The 24,984-nt window shown below is 37.7% G+C and overlaps 1 protein-coding gene across 18 annotated transcripts in view; it reads right to left on the reverse strand.

Annotated features, from left to right (window-relative positions):
* Window positions 1-24,984, reverse strand: part of SNAP91 (synaptosome associated protein 91) — a 2,005,574-nt gene that overhangs the window by 13,465 nt on the left and 1,967,125 nt on the right. For 17 of the 18 annotated variants that reach the window (XM_044066049.1, XM_044066072.1, XM_044066088.1 and 14 more), the window contains one exon: window positions 22,950-23,051. The exons of the other annotated variant lie outside the window; for it this stretch is intronic. In XM_044066049.1, the coding sequence (XP_043921984.1) occupies window positions 22,959-23,051 (93 nt within the window). In that variant the 3' untranslated portion in view covers window positions 22,950-22,958. The remainder of the gene's footprint in view (window positions 1-22,949; window positions 23,052-24,984) is intronic. 18 annotated transcript variants of the gene reach the window in all.

The raw sequence follows: 24,984 nt of genomic DNA on the forward strand, positions 1-24,984 counted from the left end.
TAGGAGTGGTTGCAGACCCCTGTTCCATTCTAAACAACTTTAAATTGTTACTTTGACCCCAAACAAGAAGCAAAAAATGTCCTTGACCTAAACAGTAAATGCACACAAACAATGAAAATGTTTATCTTTTGTGGAATTTTATGCCCACATTTTCATTTTTAAAAGCCTTATTCTTCACGTGAAGCAAACACTTTTAAACACTTTCAATGTTAGAAAACAGAACAGTAATAGTAACTTGCAAAAACCTACAAACAACCATAACAACACAAAAGCAGGGCAGTAAGAACTGCATGACAGAAAAGAGTGAGATCAAAATAACACCAAAGGACAAGTGTGGGCAGCTCAAAACAGTAAAATTCAAGAAACAGGAAAACAATGGAATGTCTGACAAGAAAGTCGAATGGAATCAAGAGAAGCCAGAAATAGTAAGAGTACACTAATTTTAGAAATGAACTGATATTTTTGCCCTTACAAAATAAGCAAGATTTTGAAAAGTAGACTAGGGTAATTTCCCTAACACTTTTGCTTCAGCAGACATGAAAAGAAAGTGTTGGGGAAGCTGTTTTGCAAACCACTATTGGTAAACGCTATTGATACAGGGAGAGTAGTTAGCAGCAGTTTCGGATGCCAAGCCCTAATGCTTAACAGCATTAGTCCTACTGTTATAATTAGGACTGACCACCTCATACCAAATAGTATGTTAGATTTTGATAAGAGTTTGACAAAATTTTATACTTGTATTTTGTACATATTTTAAGATGTGGTTTACAGACTCAACAATTTTAAATAGTTAATTTTCTTACACTTTAATATTACTACGATCTCTATTTTTTATACTTTTATTTTATTACTGTTTTCACCTTAGAAACTGACATTTGGAGATTAGTGATGGGGTCATCTGGATAAATCTTACATTAAACAAAAAAATAATACTGGCAGGATAGGTATTACAGGGAAATAACAGATCAACAGGAGGTGTTGTGAGGCCCAATGTCACAGGTAAAGGGCCTCCACATCCCAGGAAGGTCCATTACTTTCTTGTAATGCTCAACTTGGAGTGTATTATTGACTTAGAAACTGAGCTACTTGCTAAATTGTTTTCTGTTTTACTATCAGTATATACATATTTTTAATATTTTTGGTGAAAAATAGCTCTTCTGCTTGATGTTTCAAAGCTACAGTAGTTTATGTAATTGTTGCCATAGGATGCATTTTACATAAATGCTATGAAAGTATTTCATAATTTGCATATACACACATACAGAGTTCACTGTTAAGTTACATATATACTCATGCAGAGGCAGAGAGAGCAAGAGTCTCTCATACATATACAGACACTCACATGCGCATGCACACACACACGCAGAGGCACAGACATATACACAGAAGTAGACACATGCACATACTTTTTTGACTGTGAACACATCAGATGTCTTACTGTGAGCAAGTCCATATAGTGCACTGCAACTCCCCCCCCCACACACACACACATATGCACTCTCTCTCCTTAATTGCATTAGTTTAGTTTCATTCATTTTTCTTATGCTAAACACGGCTTAAGAGTCACAGATAATGATGGGAAAGCAAAGCAGGAGCTCCTTGTAACTGCTGCTGCAGTTACTTTTGTTATTTTTCTTCCTCCCGCTTTAGTTGTTTATTTTAACAAACTAAACAGTTGCAATTAGCAATTATAAACAAGATGGAGGTCATTTTTTTTCTGTTCATGCTTCTGTGAAGTTACAGACATGTTACTGGATTCTCCTCGTACGTTAATACCATGTTGGAGAAAATGTTTTCTCTAACAGGGTATTGTTTTAAGTTGTGCTCATTTTCTAAAATAAGTTAACAACTGGTTACCAAGACTTAACAGCCCATCCTTCTTCTTTGTTCTTTACATTTATTTTTGATAGATGGAAAAATATGGACTTAAAGTTTTTGTCAAGGAACCTAAACAGAACTCCACACATCCATAAAAGTAAACTATTCTTTTATTTTACAATACTGCTGCCCAAATCACATTTCTCTATGAAACACATTAGTTTATCAATGGAACACAGTAAGAGGTGGGTTAGCAGCTAGAATAAAGAATACATCTGATGTAGCTATTTTAGCAAATAAAATAGTCAACTTAGTATAGGAACAATGGAGTTTGACAATGAAGAAAAGTACAGTTTTGTTAGGAACTTAGCATGATTCTAGATGGTCGAGTATGTTCACTGTTGCAATAATACCTTTTGGGATTTCTACTTCAGAAGTTTCAACAGGGAGTCCAACTTCCAAAGCATACCACTCTTCCCACCTGGATGGCAATGGTATAAAACAGATATTTGTGGGTGCCATCTCCAATTCTTTTTTGCTAGTTTGCGCATGATCATTTATATAGTTCTGAAAGTGTTTACAGTCCATTGATCAGCACTGGCTTCCAGAACTGACAGATAATTACCACATTTGAGATAACTTTTATCTATTTTTACATGTGAATGCATATTTAATTGAGATAGCTTTTAGGCAATAGGGCTACATGTCAGATACTGAGAAAGTAAATAATTGTGTTGTCTGCAATATACAGATCCCATACAAAGACTTACACAGCAAGGTTTTTTTGCATAGGACTTAAGCACCAAGTCAGAAAATGTCCCATTGTGTAAGGTCTAGCCATAAGATGATGCACCAGAATTCAAACTCTCTACATACTGTTATTTTACTTTTAATGACTAAAGACATTTATAAATCTATAACAGTACTGAATGATTACAACCATGTCAGGCAGAAGGAACTGACTACTGAAGTTACTTGCCAAACTTAAGGCTCACTATTACATCTTAGCACAGGAGTGGAACCCAATGGTAGATGTACACTGTCAAAAGTGAGAACTGAAAATTATAACACTTCCAAAATGATATTTGACTTAATGCAGCAATTTAACTGAATAGATCCCGTCAGATTACTTTTTTCTTTACTTCATAAATCCTAGTCCTCACCTGATTCCATCATGATTTCTGTCTATTTGTACTCACTGTGGAAGACACAGTAATACAGTCATTTTTTTTCGCTGAACATCGAGAGGGTTTACATACTATTAAACTATAACTATTTGAATAAAGGAACGAAAAGTAGGTAGAACTGGACAACGAATACATCTATCTCAGTTATCACTGAGGTCAGAAATTTAGCTTAGCAATAGTTAGATTGCTTTCAGTCAGGGTGGAGAATCTGACATTAAATCTGGTATTCAGTGGGCTTCAAATAAGATTGAACTTAGGGGGCTATTAATAAGTAAAGCAACCCTCTATAATAAGCAGATCGCTCATTAAAAAGACTACTTAAAAACAGAATTAAAATTTTGGAAAGCTCTCTATTTAAAATTAATGACAAAATAATTAACCAACAAATGAAGGATAGGCAAGCTGATATGAACTTTATGCTAGATTCTCAGCTCTCACAGAAAGGAAGGTTAACACCGAACTATTCAAAATGGAATTCATTTTCTTCAAAGATATTTTCCAGGATCATTCCAATTAAGAAGCACTCTGATCACTGCAAAAACAAAAAGCTAGAAATAACTTGAATTAACTCAAATGAAGGAATTTCAGATGTTTATGGAAATTTATTCTAACCTGTAGGGTAATGCATCAATGCAATTACTGGAATAATATACTGATAACTATATGGATTCATTAAGCTTTCTTAAATTATCACCGTCAATTAAGAAATATTTACAGAAGCATATTACTATACAGTAGATCCAATTTGCCTTAAGTCACCAAAAAGAACAAAGTTCTAGGGCCAAACAGTTATACAGCTGACATCTACATGAGATTTTCAAATAAGCTGTGCTTTATTTTAGTTAGAATATTTGAATATATACAAAGAGAAGGTATTACAGAACTTTACCTAAATCATTATAAAAAAAGTCTTAATTCATAAATCTATAATACTGCCTCCTAAGATTAGCTCACCTTTTTAACACATCTTGACCTGAAACTGCATGCTGTGATCCATGCTAATAAGTTAAAATGAATTATATTTCAAGTAATATCAAGTTTATTATATTCTGGCAAACATAAGAGCACAACACTGCCAATGGACTTTGTTTAGATGCTAAGAAACACTACAGTGATGCTACATTTAATATGACACAGATGTGTCAGAAGCATTTTACAGGCTTGTTATTACTTTCTTATTAAGTAAATCAGGATTCTACTTGGGTTTTATTTGCAGTATTCAAAGATTCTGCTCCAATTCATGTAACCAGTTCTACTCTACTTCACTCTATACCAAACCAATAAATATTAGAAATGGCACTTGTCACTGTTGTCCCCTTCTCCATGTCTGTTTAGTTTACATGTTGAATACTTACTTTGAGGTCTTCTTTCAAAATCCTATACTCTTTAATCCAAAAACTGATGGATTCTGCATACCACAAGTAGCTGCTGCTGATGGCATCAACACATATGATTTACTCAAAATTGTTCAGGCCACTGCCATCATTTCATAACTACCAAATTATACATTTAATCTGACTAGATGACTATATCATACTAAACCCTTTGAAACTCAAGTGTTGAAATCTCTACCAAGCTTAAATACCATGGGATACATTTCACTCAAAATAATATGGAGAAGCAAGATCAGAACTGAAGCTGCGTACTGACTATGGGAGACTAATTGTCCTTAAGCCAGTAGGGGGCCTCACACTGCCACACTTTTACAATGATTTTCTGAAAGACAGATTTACTAAATTTCTTCTGGCAGCTAACAGCATCCCTGCTAATAAAAAGTGGGTACCAGCTAGATCACTAGACACTTGAAGCAAAAATAAAATTGGAAAAAAAATTACTATAATTGCCTGTCATTACCTTTTATCAGAAAAGTGTTAGCTAAGCCTAAAATTCACAAGTTACTGATAATTTTAATAACTTGATTAAACTCTTGGATCTTACTAAAAGCACACCTCTATTCCATACAATAATAAAAAACTCTAACGTTATGCTTGACAAGTAAAGAAGCTGTGACAAAAATAATTCCACTCTTGAAATAAATACTTGATTGTACATGACTCAGTTGTAAGAATTTACATCCGATAAAGAAGTTTGTTAATGCTATAAATTACCACGAGACGATCCTTCCATTTGATGCTGTCAAACTATGTCTGCCTTCTACAGCGATCCCATGAACACCATCACTATTCAAAGAGTTTACTAGTAAAGTAGGGAATGAAAGTAGACAGCTAGATCTTTTTTATGTATCACATATGCATTGCATACATACATACACACACACACACACACACACACACACACACACACACACACACACACACACACACACACACAAACACACACACACCTATAGACAACTTAAAGTAATCAAGCCACATACTGCATGCTGTTCAGATCCGAGAGAAAAATGGAGTACCTGGAAAAAACCTACACAAACATAGAGAGGACATGTACATTTAGCACAGAAGGCACCTGAGCCAAGAACTGAATTGAGCAATCTCTTACTGTAAGGCGACAATGCTATTCACTGCACCAGTGTGCACCCAAGAAGCAAATTTACTATTATTATTGCTATCTGGACTAGCATTAAGTCTAAATTTGTCATTTTCAAATGTATATACTACCAAATTCTGAAACAACCACTTATCTTGAATAAATCTATATCTAAAGCATATGATTATTTTTAAGAATCAGATTTATAATTATGTTTCCAAATTCAAACATCCAGGGACCAATTAGCAAGATTGGGGATGAGCAGTTCAGATCCACAGCAAGATGCAGTGACCCAATGTACTCACTGAGACAGATAGAGAAGAAGATGGTGGAGATGAGGAAAGAGTCAAGCTGGACATTCCTAGACTAGAAAAAAAAAACATATGACAAGGTGCATAAAAGCTGATTTGGCAGTCCTATGATGGGTTGAAGTCTGGTAAATAGTAATACAATTAGTACAGGCTATGTACAAGGACCCTAAGACACAAGTTTGAACAGTGTTCAAACACAAGGAGGGGTTCCTAGTGGATGTAGATGTGCATCAGGATTCAGCTCTGAGCCTATTCATGTTCACAGAGGAGACAGCTGGCCTGTACATGAAGTGCGTTGTACAATATAAGTGAGATAGGCTGTGAGCTCAAGTCTCCTAAGGATGCTTTACTCTTTTTCTTGTACTCTATTCAAATGTAATGAGAACAAATGGATGAGTAACCACAAATTCATCCCTAGTTTATCACCCTTGTCACTAACAGTAAAGGCTACATGTACGTGTCACAAAATATCCGTGTTCAGCTCAACTCTGGGTTATTTGTACACAAAATATTAGGGATAGAGACTGCAATAGGTATGTAAGGCTAAGCTTCTTAAGAGCCTCACAGATCAAGAGCCTAGTAAGCACCTATGAACATATAAAACTACTATATGCATACAATGTGACCATATAAGCAGACTGAACAAAAATGTCAACAAATTATAAGGGAATGAAATGCAAAACTTAAGACAGGCAATACAATGGTTATGGCAGCACATGAAAGAAATCAGAAGAAATTGAAAACTGATACAAAAAAGAAAATAGTGGAGCAGGTTAACAGCTTCAAGTATCTGGGAGGACTGGCTGAGGGGAAGGAAAGTCTTAATGAGGTAGTCAAAGCTAAGAATCATAGGTGCTGCATCCACTAGGATAGTGTCAGGGTTAATGTATGTCAAAAGAAGGACAAAAAAGCTAAACAGTAAAGTGCACAAACCAGTGCTTCTCTATGGCACAGGACTCTGGGAAGTGAAGGCAAGGCAGCTGACAATCATGAAGTGATGGAAACTGAGTAACTGAGATGGGTAGTAGGCTGCATATTGTGGGACAGATAAAGAAATGAGGACATCAGAGAAGAAGCCTAAGAGAGAGTTGGACAAATATTACAATGGTTTGGTCACATGCAGGAAAACATAGGACAATCTAGCAAATAAAAACTGGGAGAAACAGTAGCAAAGCAAAAAGAGATGAGGACATTCAGACAACTGATGGATGAATTCTGTGAGAAATGGCCTGTGACAGCCAGACATGAATGCTGAAGAAGGTAGGAGAGTGGCTTTGAAATGAGAGATGTGGTAACAGCTAACATGACACCTGCCTCCATGTAGAAATGGGGAAAAAGGGGGTCAATGATGATGAAGTTAAATTCTAAATTCTATACTACCACTTAGTTGACCAATCTGAAGGTAATAACATCAGAAACATTTTTGTTCCAGCAAAAATACAAAATTGGGAGCATATAAGTTTTCTAACAAATTAAAAAAGAAATTCTGAGTAGAAATCACGACCTGAAAATGCTAAACCTTGTACTCTTGTAACTGTCGATCCAGTGTTCCCACACTCAGACTGCAATGAATCTATGAACAATCTCTAGTCTATGACTTAAAGTTAACTTGTAAAAATGAGCTAGCTAAATGAAAAATTGCTCACTGAAGGTCAAGGAGGTGTGTGTGTGTGTGTGTGTGTGTGTGTGTGTGTGTGTGTGTGTGTGTGTGTGTGTGTGTGTCTACATATACAATGTATATACATTATACATGTACACACATGCATAATATACAGTGGATATAAAAAGTGTACACACCCCTGTTAAAATGCCATTTTTTTGTAATATAAAAAAAATGAGGCTACACTAAATCATTTCAAAACTTTTCCCACCTTTAATGTGACCTATAACCTGTACAATTCAATTAAAAAACAAATCTGTTAGGGGAAAAATATAAAAAATAAAAAACGTACAATAAGCTGGTTGCATAAGTGTGCACACCCTCAAACTAATACTTTGTTGAAGCACATTTTGATTTAATTACAGCATTCAGTCTTCTTGGGTAGGAGTCTATCAGCATGGCACATCTTGACTTGGCAAAATTTGCCCACTCTTCCTTGCAAAAGCACTCCAAGTCTGTCAGATTGTGAGGGCATCTCTTATGCACAGCCCTCTTCAGGTCACCCCACAGATTTTCTACTGGAGTTAGGTCTGGGCTCTGGCTGGGCCATTCCAAAACTTTAATTTTCTTCTGGTGAAGCCATTCTTTTGTTGATTTGGATGTATGCTTGGGGCCATTGTCATGCTGAAAGGTGAAATTCCTCTTCAGCTTTCTAGCAGATGCCTGAAGGTTTTGGGCCAAAAGTGACTGGTATTTGGAACTGTTCATAATTCCCTCCACCTTGACTAAAGCCCCAGGTTCAGCTGAAGAAAATCAACCCCAAAGCATAATACTGCCCCCCACCATGCTTCACCATGGGGATGGTGTTCTTTTGGTGATGCGAAGTGTTGTTTTTGTGCCAAAACTACCTTTTGGAATTCTAGCCAAAAAGTTCAACCTTGGTCTCATCAGACCATAACACATTTTACCACATGCTTTTGGGAGACTTGATGTATAGGCTCATAGGTTGGTACTAGGCTATCGGCCCTAGGGCATATACAGGCCCAGCCATAACAATTCCCTGGCTATTTCTTCCCACACTATTTACTTCCCTGGACCCCTGTCTAGCAGGGTGACTGGCATGATCCTCGGGGTGAATTTCCTTTCTCCCATCCAATCATCAAGGTTCCTTTTGAAGAGGGCCAAAGAGGCGCTCTGCTTGACATGTATGGGCAGTCTATTCCAGAGTCTGGGGGAGTCTCTGGGTGTTGTTTTGCAAATTTTAATCGGGTCTGAATGTTTTACGGTGCAAGAAAAGGCTTCTGTCTTGCAACCCTACCCATAGTCTAGATATATAGAGAATACAGGAGATTATTGTTACATGTAGTACACAACCAGTACTTGCCAGAAATTCCTGGAGCTTCTTCAGTGTTGCTGTAGGTCTCTTGGCAGCCTCCCTGACCAATTTTTTTCTTGTCTTTTCATCAGTTTTGGAGGTACGTCCAGTTCTTTGCAACATCACTATTATCCCATATTTTCTCTCCTTTTTGATGACTGTTTTCACTCTGTTCCATAATGTATCCAATTATGTGGAAATTTCTTTGTACCCTTCTTGTGACTGATACCTATCAGCAATGAGATCCCTTTGATGCTCTGTAAGCTCTCTGAGAACCATGGCTTTTGCTGTAGCAGGGAACTAAGTAAATGTCAGGAAAATCCTACAAGGACAGCTGAACTTTATTTGGGGTTAATCAGAGTCTCTTTAATTGATGGGAGGTATGTACCCAAGAAGACTGTAATTAAATCAAAAGGTGCTTTAACAAAGTATTAGTTTAAGGGTGTGAAGACTTATTTAACCAGCTTTCTGTATGCTTATTTTTTATATTTTTCCCCCAACAGATTTGTGTTTTTTTAATTGAATTGTGCAGGTTATAGGTTACATTAAAGGTAAGAAAAGTTTTGAAATGATTTATTGTGGTCTCATTTTTTTATATCACAAAAACCTGGCATTTTAACAGGGTGTGTACACTTTTTATATCCACTGTATCATGTATACACATTACACCTATACACACAAATATCTATATACATATATATATATATATATATATATATATATATACACACACACACACACACACACACACATACAGACATAAAAAAGTCATGTACTCTGTGTTTCTTATGTTCTATGTATATTTTCTTGAAATTACTAATGCTTCAATTGTATATAATTACTTGTACATTGAAAGAATTGCTGCACATTATCATACATATTGTTAAAAGTTTTTATCTTGGATATTAATAAAACAAAATTTGAAAAAGTAGATATGAAAGAACAAATGAAAACTGATTGTGTCCAGGTTCAGGTTAAAGACTGGAAGGGGAGGATGAATGAATGAATTAGAAGCTAGTGCTCAGAAAAGTATAAAATTCAGTGCAGAATATACTAATTTAAGTGCATGTACAGGTAAAAAGCAGATGAACTCTTATGATTTTTCAAACTACCGACCCATCGCCATTCCACTCCACCCTATCTAAACTTCTAGAGAAGTGTATCCACTTCCAAGTCATGAAATTCCTGAAGACACATCAACACCTGTCCACCACATAACATGGCTTCTGCCCACATCATAGCACAACCATTGATTGCTCTTCTCTCTAACTAATCTAGTTAACCAACACAGGAACAACAATAACTTTACATCTGCCATTATTTTGGATCTCTCCAAAGCATTTGAAATGGTCTCACACACCATTTTGCTAGATTCTCTAGCCTTGCTATCCTTTGCCCCATCTACTATAGCCTGTTTCAGAAACTACCTATCTGATAGGCAACAATCTGTCCAATGGCAAGGTGCACTGTCCCCCTCAATGTTCTACCGCCATAGGTGTCCCACAAAGCTCAATACTGGGCCCACATCTTTCCTATCTTTACCAATAATCTACATAGCTCAACCCAGCATGCTACACTTACTCAATATGCAGATGATTCGACTTTAATCTGCACAGCCCCATCTCCAGTCATTCTGCAACAACTCACCCAAGAAACCTTTAACTCTGTAGAAAAATGGATTTCTGATATCCAACTTATCCTAAACCCCAATAAGACTAAATTGCTACTATTTACCCCTAACAAATCAAAAACTGCTCCCCTCTCCTTCACCATCACCTCTAAAAATGGCACTACCATTTCCCCTTCTGACCATACCAAACTGCTCGGCACTGAAATTGACAATAATCTTATCTTCAATGTCCACATTTCACAAACCATCAAAAAGGTTCACAAAAAAAATGGGCACACTATATAGGCTCAAAAACTTTCTCTTAGACCAAGCAGGAGTCACCCTAGCCCAGACTCACCTATTGTCCACATTAATGTATGCAGCACCAATTTTCACCCACATCAGAAAAATAGATCTAGACAAACTAGAATCATGTTGCAATAAGATCGCCAAGTTTGTTAAAAACACCACCCTCAAAACACATCACTGTGTTGCTCTAAGGGACCTAAATTGGCTAGAACTACCTCAACTACTTAATTACCATCAGCTAGTCACTGCCTACAATATTCTTAAATACCCTGATAAAAACCCCATCACTAACCCAACTACTTACTCACTACACAGCAAATCACCCTCTCCAATCTAGTAACAAACCTCTCTTCTGTACCACTAGAGCAAACAACACTGCAGGAAAAGCGCTACATTCCCACACCACTGCTAGAAACTGGAATTGCCTTCCACCTTCGCTGACCACTGCCTCCACCACCTCACACTTCAAAAACTCCCTCACATCACATCTGATGAATACCTGGTTGTGTCCTTGTATTACTTTAACTTAAGCTTTCCTACCTTTTCCTCCTCATATCCATTCACCAATACCAAGACAGTCACTGTAATCCTCTATGGAACTAAAACCCTAACAGCCATCCATTCACCAATACCAAGATAGTCACTGTAATCCTCTATGGAACTAAAACCCTAACAGCCACCATTCACCAATACCAAGATAGTCACTGTAATCCTCTATGGAACTAAAACCCTAACAGCCACCATTCACCAATACCAAGACAGTCACTGTAATCCTCTATGGAACTAAAACCCTAACAGCCACCATTCACCAATACCAAGATAGTCACTGTAATCCTCTATAGAACTAAAACCCTAACAGCCATTCATTCACCTATACCAAGATAGTCACTGTAATCCTCTACGGGATTAAAACCCTAACAGCCACCATTCACCAATACCAAGTTAGTCACTGTAATCCTCTATGGGACTAAAACCCTAACAGCTATCTATTCACCAATACCAAGTTAGTCACTGTAATCCTCTATGGAACTAAAACCCTAACAGCCATTAGCCAAGCCTGTAAGTAACTCCTAATCCCTACTGTTTTGTAACTTCTCTGACTGCTGAAAAGCGTCTTGTCTGCTTGCATTTTTAATGTGAACATTTGATTGTTTTGTTGTATAATGTACATGTTTGTTGTACTACTCTGTATAAAAAATATTTCTCTCTTGTTTAACTTGTACTACTCTGCATAAAAATATTTCTCTCTTGCTAAACAATGTGGAGCTTTTCTCCCTGGGCCTCCGCTGTAATGGGCCTAGTCCAGTCGAATTTCCCAGTTAACAAATGTAAAATTAAATAAATAAATAAAATAAATAGAATTCCATTCCTTCTAAGAGCTGACAGATCTAAAGTAAGTTACATGAAAAACTCCTTTGTCTTTTATTTGGAGTGCTATAACTGCTCTTTCTTGCTTTAAGAGGAGCTCTTAAAGAAGAAGCAAACACATAGTGAAAAGTGTTTTATGGGATCATAGGAGGTTATCAATGCCCATGGGCTAGAATAGCTTTGGTATATACATGTTATGCCTTAGGGCCTATACACATTGCCCCTATCTATAAAGGCCAAAGGCGACAAGCCAGGGGTAAATTGATTTCCATGCACTGGTCCAAATTCCAATTAGATAGGCTTAGGGAAGAGCTCTGCTTCACAAGAATGTGGAGTCTGCCCAAGAGAAGAGGTAACCTCTGAGACACATACCTGTCCCACCAAAATGTTTTATGTCACAGATGAGGATTAGATCCTTCGATTAGGTAATTCTAGTGCTGTTTGTTTTGTGAATGTGTAGCAGTTCCATCTGGGCTGGATTGGAGAATGCCTTGTAGGTCAGGCACAGACTGCTCTTCAGTAGTCCACAGGAGACCAACTACAGAGGAAAGAAGCTCCTTCTTTCAAGAGGAAGAAGGAAGGCTAGAAACTAACATATATTTGACTACCTGTCATATCAAATGACCTTCAAAAAGACACTGTATTCAGTTGATCAGTTAACTTCCCCTCATCATCCCAGTTTCAAGCTCACACAAGTACAGCTTCGGCAACCTCCTTATTGCATGATAAGGAATTCCGGTGTCAGTATAACAGGGTACATCCAGTCCAAGGATCCCAAAAAGGACAAGAAAGAAGGGACCCACTACTGAGATCCCCTCTCAAAGGCCAACTAGAAATGATAACAAATGACACATTTGTTATATAATACTCTGACGGACCCTCTGCAGTGAGTTAACAGCTGAGCAAATTCTTGAGAAGTATTCCTAAATCCCAAAAGGACAAAGGATTCAGGAAAAGAAATAACCAAATTACACTTCTCAGGAATTTGTTTGCGTTTAGCTATAACTGCATTTCAAAAATGCTGGAATACACTACTTTCAAGCATAAATAAATAATGGCTTTGGTTCTTATGTTATGAAAGCAAAATATATTTATGATTTTACAAATTCTGTATATGCACTTCCAAATGTTTGCTCTCAGAATCATAAACTGACCCCCCACCCCAATACTTCATACTTGTTTTTATTTAACACTATTCTATAAATGCTTTCAAAATGTTTCATCATCTAAACAATGAACATACTTTGTGCAGACACATTTAGAAGGGTGCTTACTACACACACATTAACAGATTTCTGTAGTGACATCATGGATAATATACGAACAGACAATGGTGGTTCCATGAAAAGACAAAAATGTATAAATGTACACATCTTAGATGAATGAGACCAATACAGGTACTAGAAAAGAAGCCCCCCAAAAAAATTATAACCAAATTGACTAACCACAGAAGCACTGTGAAAGTGTTCATAATTTTTGAGGAGTAAAAAGAAAAAAGTTTTGGTATGAACGTGCTCTAGTATGAAAAAAGAAAACTGCAAGTACAATATGAGTGGCATACAGCATGACAGTGATGAAGAACTGTAGTTATTGCTAAGAAACATCAGAGACAGAGAAGCTAAATTATATCCATTTGTTATTATTAAGTGCTGGAAAACTCCTTCTCAAAGTCATTTTCCTGTGTATCCCGAATATCTTTTTGTGATATCCAAGAAATGTATCTAGTCCCTCAGCAAAACAGACAATATAGTACTAAGGGACTTATTTCAAAACGTGACACACTTGATAAAGAAAGATACCAATGTTCATTTACAGCAAACTGTCAGGAACAGAACCTCTTGTTTCACTGTACAACAGGCATGAGAAAAGTGGGACATTCACACACTGCAAAAAGGAAGAATTTTGCATTAACTCTGCAGAAGTGGCCGTGTGAGCTGGATAAACAGGTACAAGTACAGTATTAGACAGTTTAACCTATCTAATCCAACTTAACTAATAAGAAGTCAAGGATAGGCTTTCAGGTATAGTACCAATGAAATGGAGCTAATGGCAAGGAAAAAATTACATGAAAAATGCCAACTTCTAATTTAAAGACAAAAAACTCAGTAGAGCATAAGTGAAACATTACTATGCAACAGGCATAAACTAATACACAGTCTAAGAACTACACTGCATGACTAAGCATGCTAAAGCGATTCAGAGACAGCTATGATTTGCACCAGAGCTGTTTATTAACACTGCATTACATCACTCTTACCAACCTGAATTAACAGCACAGATGCTATTGTACTTCTGTGGAAACACAGACACCAAAGTCACTCTCACACATCAACACACACACACACATGCACAAATGCATACAATGAAACCAGGCTGTTGGCATATCATCTGCAAAGTTGCTGCAGTATTCTGGAAGCTAAACAGAGGTAACAACATGTCATGTGGGTTCTACTGACACTAGCACAGTCTAGCAGGGGCCCGCAACATGTCAGGGCAACAGAGTTTTGTAATGACTCAGGTCAGAGTCAAATGACCTTTAAATAATAACTAGCAAGTAAGAGAGAGAAATGAAACAAATGCAGTTTAAAAACATTCTGCACTCTGCTGTATACTCCTATGCATTAGCCTAGACCAGCTACAATGGTTTACAATGTGGATAGCTCTCTCTTTTCAAGCTCTCTGATGCAGCTTGCAAACAGAGAGAGAAATACACACATACAGACTCGCAAATGTATGCACGAGTGGTGTGTGCGTGCACGTGCATGTGCAGTACTGATAAGTCACAAAGCATATGCACTGATTTTTTCCCTTCCCCTTATGCAGATGTTTAGAGAGCCAACTGTGCACTATTCACACAGTGTACAGTACACCACACTGTAAACCAAGTTTCTCCTTACTGCTGTCAGTAGGCCACAACTCTGTCTGCGACGGAGTTTCCCATAGGTCACAAAGTCTCACAGTCTTTTAAAATGCTAGTATTACAATCATTCACAATACAAATCACCAAACGAAATAGGTTTTAAAAATTCACATTGCCTTCTACCACTTTTTTCATGGTTGCAGACTCACTTGGTTGTTCCTCGTGACTGCTGCATGCCAATTGGAATAACTAACAGGGAGAAACCTGTAGAATCACAGGAGCACAGACAGTAGAATTCACAGCTGTTCATGTGCAGGAAGCTTTACAGATTTGTTTTCCAAATAATTTTTTATTAATTTTATAAACTTGAAAGAATACAATTCAAAAATAAAAAAACAAAAAGGTAATTATATACAAGGGACCGCAGCAGTAAGATAGCAATACAAGTCATTAATATTTTTCCAATAGCTCATTCAGTTTTTGCCAGTGTTTTTTCTAATGAGTAATATTTGATGTCTTTATGTTTAAAGTTGAGAGTTCTTTCTTGCATACACTTAGTTTTACAGATTTTTGAAAACAAGACTAACATTTGATTTCTGTTTCTATACATTTCTGTCATATAAAAAGGTTTATGGCACTTTAAATCTCCATGTTGATTTAGCTGTATGGCAAGTTTTTAAAAATATCTCAGTTTTCTCAATACCTGACACAGGAGCTGGAGAACGAGGCACTGTTTTGGCAGGAACTAAAACTATATTAGTAATAAGTGTTTTTTCCAGTAAAATAAATACACCTGTGATCAGTGGTAGTAGTACACACTGCACACAGCAGAATCTGTCTTGGATATTGTTATGAATACTGTGGTTATTGTCTCTATGTGTATATATATATATGTATATATATATATATATATATATATATATATATATGTGTGTGTACATATACATACATACATATATATAGATAGATATAGATATATACACATGCAAACATACCTGCATTTATTTATATAGATACATTGATGTAGGCAGCAATACACTCGTACGCTGCAATACACACAAACAAAAATACACACACACTGAACAACTGATTTTCAAGTGACAGAAGAATGTGTGAACCTTGTGCAAACAGCGCAGTTTGGCTGAGGGAAGGGAGAATGCATACTGCTAGTGCCAGTGCAGTAGTTTTTTGATGGCACAGGAATGTCCTACTTGCTGAAATACATTTTCATTTACAAATGGCATGTAAATATGTACTGTTTCTATTAACAAAAATATTTATTAATGTAAAACTCCATATGTACCATCACAAAGATATTTTAAAGTCTATGTTTTAACAGAAGCTTTTTTCAATGAATGTTATGATGCATTTGTTCTATACATTTGTTAACTGGGTTAGTCCCACTAAGCTAGTAGCATTTTTTCAGGGGAGATCTGAGCTGATATTTACACTACTAGGGGAACTTCTCCTGGTCTTTTCGATAGGTGCCATGAGATCTTTTACATCTACTTGAGGTACAACCAACTCAAGCAGATGGACCTCTGTTTAATGTCTCATCCAAAGGACATCACACACAGGAGTGCAGCATCCCCCTTTTGCTGTATTGCAGTGTCAGCAATTGATCTACCCGGTGTGGAAATAGAACCCACAGCTTTCTGCACCAAAGGCAAGTGCATTACCTTTTGTGCCACTGACACAGCATTAGTACCATCTTTTTGAATCCTGACAAATGTTGTACAAAATAAATTTACTTCACAAGTACAGGATGCACTGTTTTTGCAACAGCAATATTTATTCTTAAAGTTACTGTACTACCTTATCTTGAGGGTGGAGGGAGTAACATTGACAGTTTCACAATTCAACATAGAGTTCCATACTTCTCTGTGATGATTTCCAGATGGAACTTACTGACCTGCAGAACCAAAGTGAGTTCAGAACTCATTCTTTCAAACAGGTATCATTATTTTTTATAGCCAATGTGTTTCTACTGAATCACATCCCAATTTGATAAGACTTGCACTTAGATGTATTTCATTAACTGGAAGCACGTGTTGCTGTAAACAGTTATGCTCCCAGATGAAAAATATCACATCAGAAATAAGAAACATCTTTTGGACACTCACTTATAAGCAAAACCTCAAACTGTTACTTTAAATGCTGATATAAACATTGACAACCTTTGCAAACAAAAAAAGAGGAAGAAATACCTCATTTGTTTCAACTGACATGTATGTTTCTGCAGAGTCATATCCAAATCTGTTCCACTGAATCTTTCATTATTGGTAGTACGCATTGCTATGAGCTGGTATTTTCTTCGAAGAAAATTCTTAAGTCACAATCCAGAAGTCATCATTGGGCATCCACTTATCAAGAATACTTTAAGATACTATAATGTGCACTGCCCTGCTTTTGACCAGTGACTCTGCAGACTCAAACACGTGACTACTTGTGCAGACAGAAACAGTGACAAATATTTAATTAACCATGACTGCTGTTCCTAACAGGTCACATCCAAATGTGCTCCAATTAATATTTTATCATTTCACAGCATCATTTCTTGCAAACAGGTAATTTCTTGAATGTAAAAGATTAAGTCAAAATTTAGAATTGATTTTTGGACACACATTTAACAGAAGACTTCAATTTGGCTCACTGACTATTGTCTTGCTGTTATTTATTTTATTCATTTAAAATTTGTTTTCAGTGGTAGAAAAGTGATGACCAGTGATCCTGTTGAATCAGATACCAACTATGTCTGCAAAAAGAAAGTGTGCCAAATATGTCTTTCCTGTAGCTGACATGCTGCTACTGAGCTGTAAGAAATATGTTTCACTGAATATTTCAGCTACAAAAATGTACATTTGTGGAAGAAAACAAGTCAAAATACAGAAGTCATCTTTTGGACACTTTTTGTCAAGAATACTTCAAACGGTTTCACTAAAATCCGAATTAATAAACGTTATCACAAGGTGTACATCAGGAGCACACCTCACGGTAACACTTCTAAAATCAGAGAACGCCCTATTGCAGCGGTTTTGCACAAAGGTGTGCAACACTGTCTTGGGATGACGCATTGGCTATGCTAAATAAAAACGAGGTAGTCCAGGGGGAGAGGAATACACAATTTAGCTATGTTTAATCATCGTGGAATGCTATAGGGGTGTGTGCGAGTGTAGTGAAGGAGTGTAGGTGTGTATGTCTGCCTGGGAGGTAGCAGGAGGGGAGTTAGTTTAAAGGGTAGGTTAGGTAGGGTTCGTGTGTGTGTGTGTGTGTGTGTGTGTGTGTGTGTGTGTGTGTGTGTGTGTGTGTTGGGGTTGCTGTCATACTTCCAACACCTACAGATCAACAAGCAAAGCATGCAACAATGGATCAAAGGAGACTACTAGACACCAGGACTAGCTCTTAATAAGGGGGTCGGTGGGGGGGTCACAAGATACCAGCGTTAACTCTAAATACGTGTGTCATGATGGTACTTACACATAACGGGGATAGGGTGGGAAAACACCAAACCTCAGGGATACTGTAAATACTATGCCTTAAAGGCACTTAATTAAAAAAGAATAATTAAAATATTGTGAGGGGAACCACTAGACACCAGGGATAATATTACATGCCATGTCTTAAAAGCACTAAAAGTAAGTTGAATCCTGCACCCTTGCCACAATAAACCTCTGAACTAACCCACTGCTCTAACAGAAAAGATAATACAAGAACTTTTTGCATATATGGGTCTACTTCATTTAATTGAAACTCGTTTCACTGAAACTCAGCTGCCTAAGCACAATACACTGAAAGCTCACTTCACTGAAAACTCATATGAGTGAAACTCATTTTGCTGAAAGGTATATGCTCTGTTCCCCACTGTAGTGCACTCCTGTAGTTAGTATATATAGTATGGGGGTGGGGTGCACAGTCCCCCACATTGGAGGGTGTGGGAGCATAGCCCTCCCCACATAGTTTGGGTATATATTGTCTTCTGGAAAGAGTTATTCATTCAACTTGTAAGTATCCATGTCTATGGTTTACAATGTTTAAAATAGGTGGGGGCTATTCCCCTTTACTATATACGATAAAATTCACTTTCGTTAAAGTGGGTACGCGAAAGTATGGTTCAATGAACCATACTTTCAATGTAACAACTAGGACCCATATATATATATATATATATATATATATATATATATATATATATATATGTGCATATATAAACAGATATAAATCGTTCTATTATTCTTTAATGTCAGATATTAAAAACACAGGCAAAACAGTTAGAAAATACACAATACCAAACACAAGAAACACCAAATGCAATAATATCAAGAAAGGAAACTATTTCCTGTCCTGATATTAACACTAATCCCACCTCAGAACACTGACCTCAAATTCAACTGAATAGTGGCAGTATTACGGGAAGCTTTTTAGGAAGGCAAGGTGTAGGGTTAGGGTTGAGGGAAGGGGCAGTGTTAGAGTTAGGGTTAGCACCCACTACTAAAGAGAGTAGCAAGAATGGCTTGAATTTATTCATGGAGATGATACAATTACAGTATTGCCTACAATGCTAGTGGGATATAAACCAATACCCTACACGTCTCAAGGCTCTAGAGAACTTAGTATTCATATCTTGTGGACACTAAAAAGGGTTTTCCAAACTGGAGATTTCCCTCTGCACATCCTTGCCAAACATGACTGATCTCCTGAAGGCAACACCCATTTCTTTGCTGTAACACTTGTCAGCCATAACCAAATATTACAGTTGCCACATATGCTGGTACAGTAGAAAGTAGATTATCCAAACGGTGATTATCAGAAACGTCAATTATCAGAACCAGCCTTCCAACGTTTTCAGGTAGGAAAAATCATAAAGCCTGAATATGTAAACATTATACATATTTGCTTTTTAAGCTTGTAGCCAGCTTGTGTGTGAAAAATATTCTTTATTGTCCTTTGGAAACTCTGAATGTTTGAAAAGTGTATTCCTGCATGCAGAAAAAAAACAAGATTTTAGAAGTTTTTTATCCGGTTCAATTATGTTTTATCATTCGAACAATCCGATTATCCGAACTACCCTAGGTCCCAATTAGTTTGAATAATAGACTCTTTACTGTACTTGTACCACATTTAGTTGTATCAGTAGCACTGTAGGTGTATCTCATGATGTTCAAGCTGTCACTGTCCTAGGACACTGCCATTAGCTGCACTTTCCCTCGACTGCACCTAGGTAATATCTGATATATCACCACTGCACCACGTGTGCCACATACGTATGGCAGCAGAAGGAGAAAACTACCCTGTTAAGTCTATCTGAATGTGGTTACTAAACAAATGCTGCTGCTTTTCCTCCCTCTCAGCCCTTCCATCACTTCCACCACCTGTCTAAAACTAGCCTGAAAACCCCTGCCATTCCCCTGGTCCATCTTCTTCACTGGCAAACAGTTCCACGCATCTACCCTACCACCACCGCTACCTCTGAAAAATAAATGACATCTCATCCAGTCTTAACCCAGCCCCTTTAGTTTCATTTGCTCCTTTCTTCCTCTTCTGTCTCTTCTCATAATTATGTCACAACCTTCATTTTCTTTCCTTTCCTTGCAACAAGTCCTGCTATTCAATTTCACCTCATCATTCTTTTTGTTATTTTAAACTCTTTTGACAAAACATAGTTTTCTTTCTCTGAAAGGCTTTCAGATATCCACACAATATGTCACCAGGACAGGACTCACCCAAGCCCTGTAATGTGGCACTACAGCCTGAGCTTCTCTCTTAATTTCCTGGTAATGCAGCACGGCATGTCGCCGCCTCTTCTACAACCTGCACTCTTACATTGTTCCCGATGGTTATCCCATGGTTCACATCACTACAGTACTGGAAAAGAAGATCCAGGTCCCACGGAATAACGGGCAGCATGACCACATTCTCAGTATAATTGTGTTTAGGCTCTGAAGTGAATGGCTTGTGGGCTAACTTACTGTGGTCAAACAGATATCTTCTGGGTTTCACAAGGATAATATGGCATGCTGACACAAGTGTGTTTTTGGAAAATATCATCCAAGAAAATGACATGGTTACCAAGAGAATATGGATGACTGATATTTTACAGATTCTGTCAACTCAAAATTTAAAATTACTTTTTAGTTTCCAAAGCACTTTGGGCATAATAAACATAAATTCAACAACATAAAAGTATCTAAATGTTCACCAAAACTCGAGACACATTTTCAAATAGGTTTATTCCAGTAAATGCCAACGTCGCTGCAATCTGTCCCAGGAAATCTTCAACAGCACCAGTGATGCCCCCAAGAAGCACTGTGCAGAAGTACATCTGTTAGTTAATGATGTTCTTGTCTGTTTAAGTTTAACAAAGTGTGTGTGTGTGTGTGTGTGTGTGTGTGTGTGTGTGTGTCATGCATAATAATTACAAGTATGTACACCAGCTGATAAATCAGTGTGTTAAGGAATGCGAAAGGTTACACATTCATGGTATTTACTTTCACTGACACCATCAAAAAATACTGTGTAGTGAGAACTAAGGAAAGCAGCTTTGAGAAACACATACACATATACTTTTCCCACTGAATAATGGACGTTGCTTGCATAATTATGCTGCTCTCCATTCTACTGACAAAATCTGATCACAGTTTTTAAATGTTTAGTCTTCACTTTTTTGGCATTTGCATATATTATGTGTATATATTTTACTTTATCATCTAAATCACGTTTGATACGATATAAGCAAGTGATGTTTTCTAGACTAATGCTGAACATAAACCAAGCCTCCTTTTACAGTACACATAAAACTGATCAAAGTTGCACAACTACTTAGATATCAGATGAACTCTGGTTACATAAGCTACAAAGAATTTAAAGACAAACAAGAGTGAAACTATCAACATAATTAACATACTCAACGAACATACAATTAAAAGGCATTTCACATAATTTCAACTTTTTTTTTACTAAAGTACATCACATTTACCAGTAAATTTCTACATCAAATGACACATTGAGGCCTGCTAACATGGCTCAAGGTTATACACCATGCTGTCAGTGATACGTATTCCGTAAACAAACAAAGACTTGCTAGTAGCAGAAGGAATGAGTAGTCTGAGGCTCATCCTCTGCTGTTGGGGGGAAAGGCTGAGGGAAAAGCCACTGTCTAGCAAATGGGGAGGAGGGGATCTGCAAGCAGATAGGCATATTAGGTTAAACACAGAATATGTCCAACACACAGCCCTGTAGGCAAGTCTATATGTCTATGCATAAAACTTGTCACTAACTACATGACAGCACTTCCAAGGCAATGGAGGAAGGCAGGACGGAAAAACACAGCCATCTGACATCTCTCCTCCCTCTCTGTAGGAGTGGACTGAGAAAGTAGCCAATGTCAGCAGAAAACAGGTGATTGGAGTACTAAAAGCAGATGGACAACAGACTTCCTTGTAGGAGGCTGCACGAGAGTCATGCAAATACTTTACATGCAGTGCTTGGCATGGCAGATGGAAGGAATGTGGAATAACTAAAATGTTATCCATGATCTGCAGTGTGGCAACCTTGGCCCACAAGTCTCACCTCTCTCCCTCTTAAGAGAATGTATACATGGGAATGAACTGATGGACTAACAGGTGCTGACTGAAGTCTGCAGTTTGCTTTAGTGGAGCAAGATGGAAATCAAACATGAAATAAAAGTACAAATGTACACACACACACATTCATGCAACCATACATACACAGAGCATGTGTGTATGCACTCACATACAACATCAGAGTACAAACTAGTGTTTCCAATGCAAGCTTACAGAAATTTCAGAGTTGAAGTTTGTTCTTTACCGTCCAATGCAACACCACACTCTGAATAATCATATCAAAATGAAAGCTAATGCATTAATAGCTTACAGTGAGAGGATTTTTCATGTTTTTCGAGTTTCAATAAATTTTCAAGCAGCAACTCTGTGTGTAGTAAGAAGCAAAATCAATACAAAATTTGCAAAACAACATTCACGACCACACACTGCCACAACATTGTACCTTTTGTATTTACAAGAAATCCTTGATGTTAAGATCGGCTAGAGGGTCCTTTGTTGGTGGTTTCTTGGGGCTCGGTGATGCAGGTGTAGGGCTTGGTGAAAGCTAACAAAAGCCAGTAAAGGAAGGCAGGAAAAAGAAGCAGACAGGCACACAGCAGTGTTAGGGAGGATAAGTAGTATACATATATAAACTGCACACATGCTAGTCAAAAGATTTATTAATACTTGGATTTCACATTATCATTCAGCATTACAGATTATACTACCACAAAAGTAACAACAACAGAAAAAGCAATTAATATCCATTCTACCAAATGTTTTTTCACAAATAATCATGTGTAACTTTACATGCATGTAGACCAGTTCTTTGACTGCAACTTCACTAACATAAGTCAGTGAATCTGTCTAGCCAGACGCACATGTAAATGTACAGTTTGCAAGTTCTAATGTATCCTTCCACAAAATGTACAACACCTTTATATCATATACCAAAATTTAACTAAAGACAACATATTCTGGTATACTGTCTTCAGCTGTTTGTCTGTCGAAAGTTAAAAAAAAAAGTCATCCTGTTAGTAATTGTCACCCATCTTGCCCCCACCCCTCTAAAGTAGTATGTTTCACTACAAGCAGTCTTCATTTGGCTCTGTAGGACAACACGAAGCTAATTAGGCTCATGGGTAGGTACTAGGCTATCGGCCCAAGGGCCTAAGTAAGCCTAGCCAACAAGGTTTCCTGGCTTTCGCCACCCAAGAAAGTTATTTTCCTGTGCCTCTGTCGAGCAGAACCACAGAAGTGATCCCAGGGGTGAATTTCCTATTTCCTATCCACTCATCAAGATTTTTCTTGAAGAGTGCTAATGAGGAACTCTGCTTGACATAGATGGGTAGTTTGTTCCAGAGTATGGGAAGTCTCTGGAACAGGAATCTATCCCTCCAGCATGTTCTGTTTATAGTGGTGACAAGGTTTAGTTCCCTAGAGCATGTAGCTCGGAGGGATTGGGATTTCTTTTGGTGTAGCATGTCCAATAGCTCTGGGATTGTCATAGCTTTGTATGTTAGGCAGAGATCACCTCGGAGTAGGTGATATGCTACGGAGTAAAGCTGGAGTTTTTTGAGACGATCATCATACGACATCTGTTTGAGGCCAGTAATCCTCTTGGCGAGGTACTTCTGCAGCCTTTCCAGCTGTTGCAGATGTCTTGTGAGGTACATTCCAAAGGGGGAGTTGTACTCTATTAATGGGTCTAATGAGTGACGAGTAGAGGGGAACAATGACCTCTTTTTTTCTTGGATGAGAACCCTTTTGTGATGAAGTGTGCCATGTAGAAGGATTTTCTGACTACTGTGGCAATGTGATTATCAAAGGAGAGACTACTGTCCACCTGGGTCCCAAGGTCTCTTATCACATATTCGGCATTAAGCAGACTGCCGCCTATGTGGTAGTTCATGGGTACAGAGTTTTTACCAAAGGGGATGACAATGCATTTTTTGGCATTGAGCTTGAGGCCATGGCTCTGACACCAGGTGTCTGTCTCATTGAGGCCCTTCTGTAGGATGTACACATCATTTGCGGACTCGACTATGGCTCCTAGTTTGCTGTCATTTGCGAACTTTGTTAGCCAGAGACCTTCTGTGTTGGACTGTACTTCAGAAAAGTAGATACAAAACAGGAGAGGACCCAGGACTGAACCCTGTGGTAATCCACTTGTCACTGGTTTGAAGTCAGATTTGGAGTCTGCAACTTTTACAGTGTGGGTTTTGTCAGTTGGAAACCCATCTTGTGACGTAGGAATTTATACCTAATTTAGTGAGTTTATCTATAATTCCAGAATAGGGGATGGTGTCAAAAACCTTGGCGAGGTCAAGATAAGGTTGTGTGTGAACCACCTTACCCTCGTCTATGGCTCTGGTGACTGCTTCAAAGAGGTCGATCAGGTTCAGGAGGCATGATCTGCCTTTCACAAGCCCGAACTGAGTGGGGTCCAGAGTTGGAGGTTATAAATGTCTTTGTTTATAAGTTCCATGATGATGCCT

Source organism: Protopterus annectens, chromosome 1.part0, assembly GCF_019279795.1.
Source record: "Protopterus annectens isolate FY-2018-M chromosome 1.part0, PAN1.0, whole genome shotgun sequence".
Lineage (NCBI taxonomy): Eukaryota > Metazoa > Chordata > Ceratodontiformes > Protopteridae > Protopterus > Protopterus annectens.